The sequence below is a fragment of the Xiphophorus hellerii genome, chromosome 5, assembly GCF_003331165.1.
Source record: "Xiphophorus hellerii strain 12219 chromosome 5, Xiphophorus_hellerii-4.1, whole genome shotgun sequence".
Lineage (NCBI taxonomy): Eukaryota > Metazoa > Chordata > Actinopteri > Cyprinodontiformes > Poeciliidae > Xiphophorus > Xiphophorus hellerii.
Genome location: NC_045676.1, coordinates 4,194,931 through 4,208,657, shown reverse-complemented (window position 1 = coordinate 4,208,657; position 13,727 = coordinate 4,194,931). Strand labels below are relative to the sequence as shown.

The 13,727-nt window shown below is 40.0% G+C and overlaps 1 protein-coding gene across 5 annotated transcripts in view; it reads left to right on the top strand.

The window, feature by feature from the left end:
- The window catches only part of znf827 (zinc finger protein 827), a 97,875-nt gene extending 91,817 nt beyond the window's left edge, over positions 1-6,058 (top strand). For 3 of the 5 annotated variants that reach the window (XM_032563671.1, XM_032563672.1, XM_032563670.1), the window contains exon 14: positions 4,897-6,058. In XM_032563671.1, the coding sequence (XP_032419562.1) occupies positions 4,897-5,716 (820 nt within the window). In that variant the 3' untranslated portion in view covers positions 5,717-6,058. Of the gene's footprint in view, positions 1-3,453; positions 3,505-4,896 lie in introns of all 5 variants that reach the window. The other 2 variants (XM_032563674.1, XM_032563673.1) reach the window with 2 other exon arrangements.
- Positions 6,059-13,727: the final 7,669 nt, after the last annotated feature.

The following is a 13,727-nucleotide window of genomic DNA, read 5'->3' as shown; positions in this document are numbered from 1 at the left end:
ATGAATTTAAAAAATCATTAGTATTTGAAAATTTTATTTTTTGTATCTGTGACGTCACACTAAACAACGAAAAATTTAAAAAATGAATAAAAATATTTTTAAAGTCCACGTGCACCAATCAGCAGACTTGAATTGTTACAGAATATAGCGGAGGGCCGCACAAAATAATTTTAGAGAGCCACAAATGGCCCCCAGGCCACGCTTTGCGCACCTTGTTTACATTTAAAAAAAATATATAAAAAGAAGTTCCCTCTACTTCTGCCACTTTCTAACTAAATAGACCCAGAGGATGATGCTGCCACCTCCATGCTTGTTTGTGAGCCTCAACTCTTCCAAGCTTACTTCCTTACAGAGAGCCATAAAATATTTCTCCATACGGCGTTTCGCTTTTCCGTAAGCTGCACAATTCAATGAAGTTTTGCTTAATTTTGGTAAAAGACGGCAATTATTTCAAACAAAAACTGGATAAACCTATACGAAATCAGGCACTTCATCAGCCACCATCTTTGTAATCAAGGCGACACATGACGGCTTGAAATAAGAAGTGAGCTGCGAGAGCCACACAGATGACACCTGTAAGCGGCAGAATCGCAGATGCACGGTCAATTTGAGGACGATTTCAGCCATGTGGCTCGAATCAGTTAACCTCACTTCTCTGCTCATTATCTGCTGCCAGGAAAACCAAACGATGCAAGCTGTAGTTTCGCTGCTTGACAGCTTCCCTTGGCAAGTCTGACTTATTAGACAGTGGTCTGTGGGTCTGCAGTGGCTGTTCTGAACAGAAGGGAGAGTGGAAAAGGAGCTGGAAATGGGCTTCCCCTCGGGGTCTGTTGTTCCTCTGCCCACAGCTAACAGCCATGCCAGAGAAAAATATCTGCTGAAATCTGCATTCCAGCAGAAGTACACAGACACTTGGATTGGTTCACCAAGTGGCTGATTATATAAAATCTGTTGGCGCACCCCTGAAAGATAATCAGACACACTTTATTAGCGGAGATATCTCAGTTCTTACTGCCTTTATTTGTTAAAAATGTTGCTCTGTCTACTATAGACGGATTATAATGTACAAATATTGAAACATTTAATCATAATATTCTGTTTGGAAGTGCTTCACACTTTATAGAACCTACTTTTCCACATTTTGTACCATTTCAAGCTCAGCCAAATCCATCCACTGACCTTTTCCCACACAGAGACGCAGGCCTTAAGTTTCTATCCATCCAAGTGATTTTTTTTTTTTTTAATAACGTTTCCAGATTAATTTCAAGCAACATGAGCCATGTTTTTGTTTCGTCTAGTCTGTGCATGTGCAGAATCATTGAAGTGTCACTACGACTGCCGCCTCATCATGTCATGAACAGGAATCTGTGTTCAACATGTGTTTTTCTGTGCAGACATCAGTGGAGTTAGCATGTACTTATCCATCACATGCCACTGGATCAGAGTAGGAAGCTGCAAACAAAGTCACAGCACTGACGTCTTCTGCAGAGATCAGAACATGAATGCATAGGAAGCCCCTCGTTAGTTCCAAAGTCTCCACACAGCAGATTTCCTGCAGCCACTGCGTGGATAAATCAACTGTATTTGGAATATTTGACATGTTTCTTCTGTCTGCTGTAAATGTTTTTCTAGTTCAAATTTCTAGCAGTGAAAATCAAACTTTTACCAAGTTAATAGAGGTTACTGAGGGAAGAAAAAGGAGCACTTTTATGTACATATAACTTGTGGGTAAACACTTTGAAACAGTATTTAGTTTTCAACTTAAACGCTTTTTAAATAAAAAACAGGAATTAGAGTTTGGTTCAGAAGTTTACATACACTGTTTTGGGTATAAATGTCATTATTTTGGGGCTTTTTATTTTTCTTCTAAACGTATAGAACTCTAAGCATGACGCTGCCACTACTGTGCTTCACAGTTGATATGGTTTAGGTTGGAAAGCCTTGCAACGACTCCACCTATTATAGTTCTCTTCACCGTGGCAAAATGTCTCGGCATGATGCTGCCACCACCATCTTTGACAATAATACTTTTGTAAAATACTGCACATCGGCAAAGAGTATTAAAATGCAGTTTTTAATCCATACAGCGTCAAAATTATTTATGTTGATTCAAATATTTACACACGCATCCACCAGTATTTAATTTGTGGTTTGACCACCAACTGCTAGAACCCAACAAATCAACTTATTTATTTGGGGTGGTTTCCTTGCTGGTTGTTTCTCAACATCCAAACTGTTTAGGCCTCTTAATAATTTCTACTGATGCACAATTGTTTAAAAAATGGCTCCAAAACACTTTCCCAAACTAAATCTGCAATTCTTCTTATACCTTAACCGACCTCCTTCGACTTTACAAATTCAAACAAAAAACTTCCAGCTGCCCTCAGTCGTCATCAGGAACCCGGCTGACAAAATTGAGACCAGTTGAGTCCAACTCTAACATCCAGTTCTTGTCTTTTAATTTCTTTGCTGTAAAAATCCTTCCAGCCTGGAAAAGAACATTCCACACTGCAAAACCACAAAATTTTCCCAAGTATTTATGTCTAGTTTTAAGTTCAAACTTACAAGTAGGTCTTGTAAGTTAGGCCTTCTAACTTGTTATAATTTATTTTAAAATTATAACAGTAAGCAATAAATCAATTAATTGAGTGATAAATTATAACAAACTCAATAATTTCCATTGGCATGGTTATTGTTTTTTCTCTTTTCTACCAAAAACTTGATGACAAAAGTTTTCAGTTTTGGTGTTTTGGTCTCAACTAGCTCTTTTTTTAAAGGAAAATTTTGTTTACAAAGACTTCAGTATCCATTTTCTTTGTTGTTTCTGTTGTTTTGTTTATTTATTTTGGATATTTAAAATGACTCAGAGTTTCAATGTTAAATGTTCATCAGAAATTAAAGTTTGTTGATCTTTAAAATTGCATTCTTGCATTATATTACTTGATAATGGTTTCAAAACAAGAATATTATCGTTTATCACAATCATTTCTGGGACAATTTATCATCCAGCAAAATTTATTGTGACAGACCTATAACAAGTAACTTCCCAGCAAAATATAGTAGCATGTTTTAAGTCAACAATTCCTTAGTATTGATGAAAAAGTTGTAGTTCCACTGTCAGATTTTATAACATGGGAAAATGTCTTGTTAAAGGTGAAATAATTTGTATAGTATTAAGGAATAATTGTAATTTAGTTTTGTTCTATTTCAAGTGTGCTAAGATATTTACACTAGAAAACACTTGATAAAATTTTGTGTTTTTACAGTGCAGATGAATAATAAAAGCCCAAAATGGATGACATCCTTGACCGTGACGAGTGTATGTAAACTTGTGGCCGTATGCGCAGACAGACGGGTGTAGCCAGATGTTTGTGTTTCTCTGTATGACGGCGCGAGGGAGAGAGGGCCTTGATCATTTCGAGGTTTTTTTTCTGAGGTGATTCTGTTCTGCAGGGTTTGTGAAGCGCTTTGGGGCCCAGAGCAGATGAAAGGTGCTATTTAAATGTAAGTGCCACTCATTCCTTCATTTCCCCCATCATGTCCTCCTGCTCCCATCTTTCTCCAGCCTGTCACTCACCCCCCACTCTTTCCACCCACACACCCCACTCACACCTGCTCACCTTCATTCTTACACCATTAAACCGACACACGTCTCCAGCATATTTTCCACACAGTTTTCCTTTATCCGTCTTCCTCCTCTTCATCACTTCCTGTTAATCAATGTCAAGCTGTGTTACTTGGTTGTGAATGACCTGAGTGAAATTGCCCTCCCCTCCACTGTTTTCAATTCAAACAAAATTGGTGTCAAGGGTTTGTGCAGCAAATGTTTTTTGTGCCGCTATCATTTTTAAGATATTAATACTTTGTGTTGCTAAGACGTTCCTGAACGAACATAGAAAAAGTGTTTTTGTTTTAGGGAAATATGGATGGAATTTTTGACCTTTGAACTTTTAAGACCTTCAAATCAAAAGCACTAAAAACGAACATTTTACCAGCGTAAATGTTGCACAGTTGACACCAAATTTGTTAAATTAAGTAAATGTGGGAATCTGGTTGACCTTATACGATTTCCAGAAACTTATATTAAAGGGAACACAATTTACATTTTGCACGTTTTTGTACCTCAGTTTGGATTTCTATAACTTCTAAAAGCTGCCCAAGCACTTAAAAACTCACCCAGTTAGTTTTTGGCAATAAGTTAATGTTTTTTGGTGTCTGGAAAATGAGCCTTCACAATGTAACGTAACAAATCAGCAGACACTGACCCTCACCCGGCAACCCCAGACCGCTACCTACCAACCCCATCTGAGTCCAGCTTGTCACCTAGCAACCCAAGCAGAGCTGCAGCACGTTTGCTCAACTGGTTTTACAGTGGCTGCTGGAAAAGACAGATATTTTGTTGTTTAATTACCATCCAGAAACCACTTGGTGCATTGTTGTTGTTTGTGCAGGAAGCTCCATTTCTGCTTTTCAAAGATGCACAGATGTATAATTGCTCATCTGTTTGCAGCCATTTTCATGTGTGAGTTGGGAGGCGTGGCCAGCAGCAGTTTTTTTGGATTTAAACTGACAGGAGGCCTTAAAACAGTTCACTCTGAAAGAACTAGCCAGATTAAAATCTCATTGATTTTGTTTAAAAAAAAAAAAGAAGTAATTTACATGTTTTGTATAGTCCATAGTCCTATCCTACCATGTTCAACAAAGCATAATACAAATGAAACTTTTTGGCTGCACAAACGTAGCACAAACATTTGACACTAATTTTGTTTGATTTGAAGACGGTAGAGGAGGGAGTAACTCCACTCAGGTTTGTGAACGTACACTTTCCCTTCAGCTGTCTTCTGCTTCTGTGTGTGGCGTCCGTCCTCCCTCCTCCCCTCTCGTTGCATTAACCAGGTGCCCTTTTTGCATCTACTCCACCAACCGTCCAGCGGCCATGGAGTGCCACCTGAAGACGCACTGTAAGGTGGAGTACCGCTGCCGCATCTGCCAGGGTCTGTGGCCGGACCAGGCCTCGCTGGAGGCGCACATGCGGGGGCATCGCCTGGGCAACCACTACAAGTGCGAGCGGTGCGGCTACCTGTCCAAAACGGCCAACAAGCTCATCGAGCACGTGCGCGTGCACACGGGCGAGCGGCCCTTCCACTGCGACCGCTGCTCGTACAGCTGCAAGCGCAAGGACAACCTCAACCTGCACAAGAAGCTGAAGCACGCGCCGCGCCAGACTTTCGGCTGCCGAGAGTGCCCCTTCACCACCACGCACCCCTTCGTCTTCAGCCGCCACCTCAAGAAACATCAGAGCGGAGGCCCGGGGGGGTTGAATGGAGGTGTAGGAGGGGGAGGCGAGGACGAGGAGGAGGAGAAGAGTGGCGGAAGCGGCGGCAGCAGCCCCCTCATGAGCCTGACAGCGTCGCAGGCGCTGCAGTCCGTCGCGCTGTCGCTAACGCTGGGCCGGTCCCGCCAACCCGAAACGGCGAGCCACAGTATCAGCAGCCCCTCTCTCTTCCCTCCCTCCTCTCGCCATATATTGGAGCAGTACAGAAACGGCGAGCAGGCCCACCTGATCCCCCTCACCACCCTTTACACATTCCACTCGCACCTCCACTCAAGATGGCGGCCGGCCACGTCTCCCCACGTCTTCGCCTCGCCCTCCCACTCCCACAAGCACTCCTTCCTGGCCTACCTGGGACTAATGGAGAGGGCCAAGACTGTGTGACCTCACCCTCCTCCACCTCTTGACCACTGCAGCGGGAGCAACGTCTTTTCCAATCAGACCAGCAGAATAAGCTGGACCAGACAAACATATTAAAGGACGAAAAATAATAATAAAAAAAAAACATTTATAAGAGAAAAACGCTGTACATGCTAAAATGCATTTATATCAAAAAGCTGCTTTTCTTATCAGTTCTATCAATTGAATTATTACTACTACAAGTACTACACTCTATTACCTTTTTGTTTTCTGTTTGTAAGCATCTGAATGACCTGGACCCAGTCGCTTTATCTGATGAAACTTGCGGTTTTATAGATATTTTTCTTTAGTCGTTTGACAAAAAAAGGTTGGGTAGGGGGGAGGGAAAAAAGACAAAACAGACATTGCAAGTGCTACATTTTAGTGCATTTATGTCCCTTTGCTATTATGCATCGAAATGGCATGCCTGTTTCTGTGTTTCAGCTAGCTGTGACGTCATTAGGAAGCTGAACTCCAGATATCCCGAAGTGTTAACCGCTGCGACTCGGACGCAACCAATGAGACGGGAAAGCTTTTCATCTGAAAGGTCACGTTTCCAAAGCGACGCCTCAGACCATGCACTTACTTACTTATTTATCAACCTTGTACATAGTTTTGTAGTCCCTAGCCCCGTTCCCGTCTGTTTGAGTTGCTTTTCTTTTGTATAACGGTGACGGCGTGACGTGCGTTGCTGCTGACTGATCTCAATTCTGTCTCAGAATCAATGTGGTTTCGTGGAACAATGAAGCTAACAGGTTGTTGTTTTTTTGTAAACTTGGAAGATTTGATTACACTGCAAAAATACTAAATCTTACAAAGTAATTTTGCCTAGTTTCTATAATAAATACCTTAGTACATTTAAAATAACACAAAACTAACTTACATGTAACGTTTCAGCGATATAGTAGCATGTTTTAAGTCAGTAATTACTTAATGTTGATTTTTTAAAAGTACTAGTTGCATTGGCAGATTTTTTCACTTATAACAAATTTTTTTCTAATAATCTGCCAGTGAAACAAGTACTTTCACATCAATATTAAGAAACTGTTGACTTAACCCTCCTGTTATGTTCGTTTCTAGGGTACAGCAAAAATGTTCGTGGGTCAATTTGACCCAGGGAGTGTTTAATCATGCAATAGTGTCAGAAACCAAAAAATTCCTCCAAAACATTTTTGTATCTGATTATTAACTCCAATACTAACCATTTCAATCAATATTTGTGCAATGATGTTTTATTATTTCTCAGAAATTAAGGATCAATGACGACAACCTGCTCATTTACTCATTTGGACATAAAAAATGGAATTTAGATTTTTAATGTCCACTGAAAAAAACCTAGACACAAAAAAACAATAATTTCCTTGAAGTTGACCTTTGGTAAATTATTTTATATTATACTTTTTTTTTTTACCAAAGGGTGATCTTTATAATTGAACTTGAGACACACATACTGTTCTGGGTCAAATTGACCCGCTGATTAAAATCAAGATAAATGAGTCATGCAGAGAGTATTTATGTTTTTCTCCACTTCTGCTGAGTGTCACTCAGAGTGGGTGGAGTTTGTCCACAGGAACAGAAAAGATTCCCGTCAAAGGTTGTGTGAACACCTGCTTTCTCGCAGTTTCCTAGTGAAGTAAAGAGAATAGCGAGAAAGTGGGCTTGTGTGTGTGTGGTTGCGTGTGTGTGTGTGTGAGTGTGTGTGTGGTGAAATATGGTTCATAACTGCAAGGAAACATATAGAATTGGACATTTTAAAATCTTTTTTTGCACTTTAACCTGACTGCCGGGTCAAATTGACCCGAACAGTATCGATGTAAAAAGTAGACCTAGGGTTTGGTACAAATGTGTAACATGAATAAATTTTCAACTTATGTCTAGAGTGCACCTATTAAGACAAATAGAAAACGTTTCATGCAAAAAAAATGCTTCTATTTTTTTTTTTTTAATTTGTAAATTTTAAAACGGGTCAATTTGACCCGGAACATAACAGGAGGGTTAAAACATGCTCCTACATCTCACTAAAAAGTTACTTGTAAGTTAGTTTTGTCTTATTTTAAATGTACTAAGATATTTAACTGGACAAAAATACTTTTTTGTTTTTTGTTTGTGTTTTTACAGTGACTGTAAATATAGAAAATATTCAATCTGAACTATAATTGAGAAAGATGCATTTATTATCAGAGAAGCTAAATATAAGGGTTTTTTTGTATTCCCAGGTGAATAAGCAGTAAAATCTTACAGAGCGGGGGTCATCTCAACACGTCATCTAGTGTTTAAAAAAACATAGCAATATATGCATCGCTGCAGCTGTGTACAGTACTGTGCAAAAAAAATCACCTTCAGTTCTTTTGTTTTTTCTTCCAAGGGGATTTCTTTAAATCTGTTAGTTTTAGCTTCTTTTCTTCTCAATTTCCCAGTAAATTAAATTAAATTGTTCATCTCTTACCTATGAAGGCATGAAAACCTTAAAACTTAAGGGATAGATACACAATTCTTAGTCATAGAAAATGATCTATTGTTGTTAGTGGTAGAACCAACCCGACTGGACCGCATTCGCAGTCAAATAAACACTTTTTATTAGTTTTTGTTTGTTTGTTTGTTTGTTTTTTTAGTGGATCTGGACCCAATTGGGTCGTCTGAACTGAAAACTGAGCTGGAAGCTCCTTTATTTGTAAATTAATGGACAAAAATGCACTGGCTACAACACAAATGATCAAATGACTATTTGCAATCAGAGTGATGGAGCTGATAGCCTGACTAACCAACCAGCTAATATCAGCTTTTGAGAGCAGAATTACTGGAAAGGAAGATATTTTATGCAATAAGTTTAGCTGGAGTTTATTCAAATTTTTTAGCTTTAGAATCAAAATAAATCAATTTATGGTATTACTGTAATTATTTGGCTTATTCTGGCAGCAGTATTAATTAAGAGATGAGATCACCTTTATTTAAATATTTGAGTGGAAATATTATGACTCTGGTGTTTTGACTCAAATGTTATCCTGTGAGATCACAGACAGCCAGTTTAAGTTTGCGACCAAAGACTTCGTCAAAGCGAGCAGCTCTTAGTTACACGTAAGGTCTTAATGTTTTTTCCTCTATTTGTCAACTTTTCTAGTGAAAACTAGAAATCTTATTTTGCAATCAAAAGAACAGCCAAGGTATGAATAAAACGTATAAAAGAGCTTCAAAAAAAAAAAGTCAGGATTGACTGCAATTAATGTTAAGTTGAGGGTTTCAAACTTTTGCACAGTACTGTAAATAATCATGATGTTTCCCCCACATGCATGCAGTGCAGCCCCCCAGTATACTGTAATCACTGGGAGGCCTGGTGTTCTGGTGTTTGGTGATCCCCGCCTTTACGTGCGTCTGTAAGCAAACCTCCTGTTATTATTTCTGAGACCAGGTTGACATCAGCGCAGCAAATATGCAGATCTATGTGTCACGCATCCATATGTAGAAGAGATATATGAGAAAACTGTTTTGTGGAGGCGACCTGCTGCGGGTTAGCGAGCTTCCCCGCCAGCCAGAGTCGCCACAGGCCGATTCAATGGTGCTTTTTGGAGCTTTTTGTAATTTTTGTGTACAAAAGAGAAGAAAAAAAAAACTGTTCCAAAATGACTTGAATGAATGTATTTTTGTTTATGTACATGAAAAAGATGCGATACAGAGGAGCGTGAACAGTTCTGGTAAAGCGGGGGAAAGCTGGTGTGTCTGGTGGCCTTTCTGTGTCTTTTTCTGTTGGATTTTTTGTGTTTTTATATTCAGTTTTGTTTTTTTATTACTGAGCCTTTTACATCATATTCAACATTTTCTACTAACGCTCACCGAGAAGCCCCTGTAGGGTGCAGAGAAGAAGAGAAGCCATGGTTTGTACAGTGTTGCGTTGGGCGGCTTCGGTTAGGCAGGCCGACTTGGTACTGCTGTTCGTCCAACTTCCCCCCTTCTGTCGATCTTTGAGTTTTAATTGCACTCGTTATTGTTACTCTTTAAGCCAAAAGCACTTAAACGTTTTATTTTATTCTCTTTTTTTTTAAGAGCAAACTTGGATCCATAATGGGACTCAATCAGCCCCCCTTCCCTTTAGTTTCTGCTCGTTTCTGACGGTGCAAAAGGCTGCGCCTCCGTGAAATCGGAGAAAAGTCAATGAACACAAATTGCAGGAATTAGACAGTAGAGGTCAAGCTCCCCTCCTGGGAACTAAAGGTCCCAGACTAAATAGTTCTGGCCAATTTTGCACAGTGCTGCACTTTTTTTGATGATGAGAATATGTATTTATCCATAAAAATGCTGAAGGAAAGGTTTGTTCTGGCGACATCAGGCAGCGTAGTTCAAGTATTTTCTTTTGATAAAGGGTTTATGTATCGATTGCGCTTGTGTTCCTAAGTGTTCTTCAAGCCAAATTCCCTTATTTGTAATGTTTTTGTATTATTACTATTTCTGTTTAACAGGTTTTTTTTTTGTTTTTGCTTTTGTTATTGTTTTTACATTTCTCTCTTGTTAAATTTGAAATTTCAAAGATCTTGGACCGTTCCTGCGTCTCGCCACCGGATGTGATGTTAGGATTGAATCCGTCACGTCCCGCTCTGGGAGCGACGCCCCAATCGTCCTCCCCCCGTTTCGTTCCCGTTTGTTTCCTGAGAGAAAGGAGCATCCTTCCCAACTGTTTTATCTTTTATACTCTAGTGCCACTTGGTGGAAGGAAACCACCTGAGACTTCTGAGAATGAGTCAAACTAATTGTCAGGGTCCAGTAGAATAGAGTAAAAATGTGTCCACTCTTTTTCTGTCTTTTCTTACAGCGGAATCATGACTTGCTGCACTTCCTCCCGTCCCCTTTAGCTTAAGTTTGATGTTTAAAAAGGTAAAGTCGTTTAAAGCACTTATCCTGCTTGTTTTTTGGGGGGGTTTATGACTGGAGGGGGTTAGCTCAGTTGTCCGCAGCACAATGACCTTCTCTTTAGCTCGACTACCTTCTCAGCACTTCAAAGGATGCATGACACGTTTTTCTCTCTGGTCCTTCAGCACTTAATAGTGTTTCCAACTTGACTCCCGGGGGTTTGCATTTAGATGCACTGTCTACAGTCGGTTAGCTTTAAGTTTGGCTGTATGTCATGATTAGAAAAAAAAAGGCTCAACTATCTTAACTTTTGGCACTTGGTAAAGATTGGTATGTGCTGTACAAAGCTTTTTTTTATTACTCCATTGTTAAGGCTGTACAGGGTTGTGACGATAACTGGTAAATAGACCATATGTACTTTTTCTTTTTGGGTTTGTATTTGTTTTTGGTTTTTTTGTTTCTTTTTTTTCTTGTTTCACTTTATTTTATGTTCAACTTGCCAGATCTAAATGTAACAGGATTTGAAAGTAAAGCTTACATCAGATATTACTTCCATTGCCTGTCGTCTCTTTGGTTGTTGTTGTACAATGTTTTAAACGTCTATTGTTACTCATGCAAAAATACAAAGTTCATTTGAGGTTTTGATGATGGGAAAAGCCAATTGAACCATTTTTTTAATGTTCAGCCGAAGCACCTTGAAAGGCAAAAGGTCCAATTTGTTCTAATTTATTCTAAAACAATCCAATGATATAGCCGTTCTGCAGGATTTATTAAACATTAATACAAATTTAGCAACTGATTCTATAATGTTGTCTAAAAAAAGAATGGGGTAAAGTTTTTTCATCCATAGAAGCCCAGCTGATTATATCAAGTAAAGATTTTGTTGGCCAAATCATAGAGGAAGAAATCCTATAACTGCTGCAGGTTTTTGCTCAGTTGTTTTTATTATTGACTTGGAAATGGAAGCTCCAGTAATGAAACTGGATTAAAAATGGAGACTTTCCACTCTTGGCAATAAAAAAACAATAATAATGAACTAGAAAAAAAAGCTTGATAATTTACTACTACTTCTACATAGCAAACCGTTTTAAATGAGTATTTTGAACACTGGAAATATTCGTTTTTAGGCTGTTTGACGGGGCCTTTTTATCACATCGTAGCAAAGACGAGCTCTGTGCTGCCTCTAAAGTTAATCAGTCATGTCATAACCACCACAGGGAGGTTGACATAAAAATATGTGGTAGATATTTTCTGAGTAAAAAGATAAAACACATCAGCGTTCAGCACCAGTCAAAAAAAAGGACGCTTTTATATTTTTAAATATAACATCCTTCACCCTGGATGTCTGACTGTTGACCCCTCAATGTAGCCAGTCTGTTTGCTCCAAGTGTTAATCAAATTACTCCAGGAGTAGTTTCACCTTAAATGCCTTTGCTAGCTCTTTACTACATCAATTTGCAAAGCTAGCTTACCATTGCATTAGCTAACCGCTTCCTCGCTTGTTTAGAAGTTCTTTCGGAAACAGTATGTCAAGTGTTTCATCAAAGAGACTTCCGTCAGAGTAGGAAGAATGGGATTGCCACCTAGCTTATGCTACACTTGACCTCCATGTTCCTCCCCGCAAGAGGAGTTGGAGTCTAGTGATGCCCAGCTGAACCGCAGGAGTCAAAGATCAACTACAAAGCACTAGATTCCCTTCCAGACCAGGAAGGTTCCCTGGTCATCCAGATCCTGGAGAGCTTTTCTTTTCAGTCTGATCTATCGTCAAAGTTGTGGAATAGCTTTTAGGATGTTCTCGCCTCTGAAAGTCCAGTGGAATCAATTTGATTTGTTACTAATTTGTTGCAACATTTCAGCTGCTGTGCTTCGTTTTCACACTGAATTATGTCAACGAACCAAATCCCTTGAAAAACCTGTTCACTCCCCTCGCCATCGAAGGAAGCGACATAAAAACTTCTGAAGACGACATGAGAACAATTTCCTACTTCACAAAATGTAAACGAAAATGGAGTAGCATCAGATTTTAGCGGTTGTAGGATTTCTTTTCCGTCTTTGGTAAAAGGCCACAAGCAATTTCTCCCTCTGGCACTAGACTCATGCTTTTGTTTTGGTTGCTTTTACCCAGAATGCCCTGCGCTATAGTCCACTATAGCTGCTTTTGGAGTGCTTGCATCCGCATGTGCATTCAACCTACACCAGAGTTCACTTTAACTGAGCCAAGACTGAGGTTTTCAGAAGGACCAGAATTCGATTGCGCTGTCAAACCTCCCAAAACGAACCAGACTTTCTAGACAAACAAACTAGAGTTTGATAAAAGCGGACTAAACAAGGCTGGTGGGAATTCACCCCAAATCCAGTTTGATGGAAACTCCTCAATCACAACCTAGTAAAAACCTCAGACGGTCAACAGCGAACCATTTTAGGCTACAGATATCGTCTCAATAATTCATCGGCAGCACCAGGTAAGCAAGAAGCACCAATCATCTCTGAGGGACGAGGCATCCTCTAATTTCTAACAAAAGCATGCCGAGATAATAATAAGGAATAGGATCTGTCACTGTGTCGCGCTGGTGTTTTTATTAGACCGATGGGAGGCCCCTCAGCCTCTCCTTCCTGTGTTGCAGTAATGAAAGTTACAGCACGTTCTCGCCCAGCCAAAGGTTGGCCCTGCCTAATGAAAACAGATGAAGCAGAGATAAAGTGTTTGCCGACATTAAGGGACTCATTTATCACCGTTAGGCCTGGAGCTACAGAACACCTTGGTCTGGAGCCTTCCTTTAACAGGCGCTGCCTCCCAGCACCCCAGTGGCTCTCTGCAGCCTCCCAGACGCATGCAGCCCTCCATCTTCGCCTCTGTTTCCTCCGTCATTCTTTACATGCTTGCATTGTGCTGCATACACCCACACCATCTTATCTGCACACTTTCCACATTCAGCAGGAGGGTATAACAGAGAAAATGGAGCGTTTTAGAGGAACCCCTATCAGATCTGAAGGATTTGGTAGTCCTTACGGGACCGCCATCACTGCGCCCCCAACGTTGACCCAAGTGGGTTCAACAGCCATCCGACGCTGAATCTCCTCTGTTGTGGGGCCATGTTCTCATCTAGCTGCTCATCTCGCCTGTGTATTAATGAATCTTTTCGGCTGTGTTTAAAGC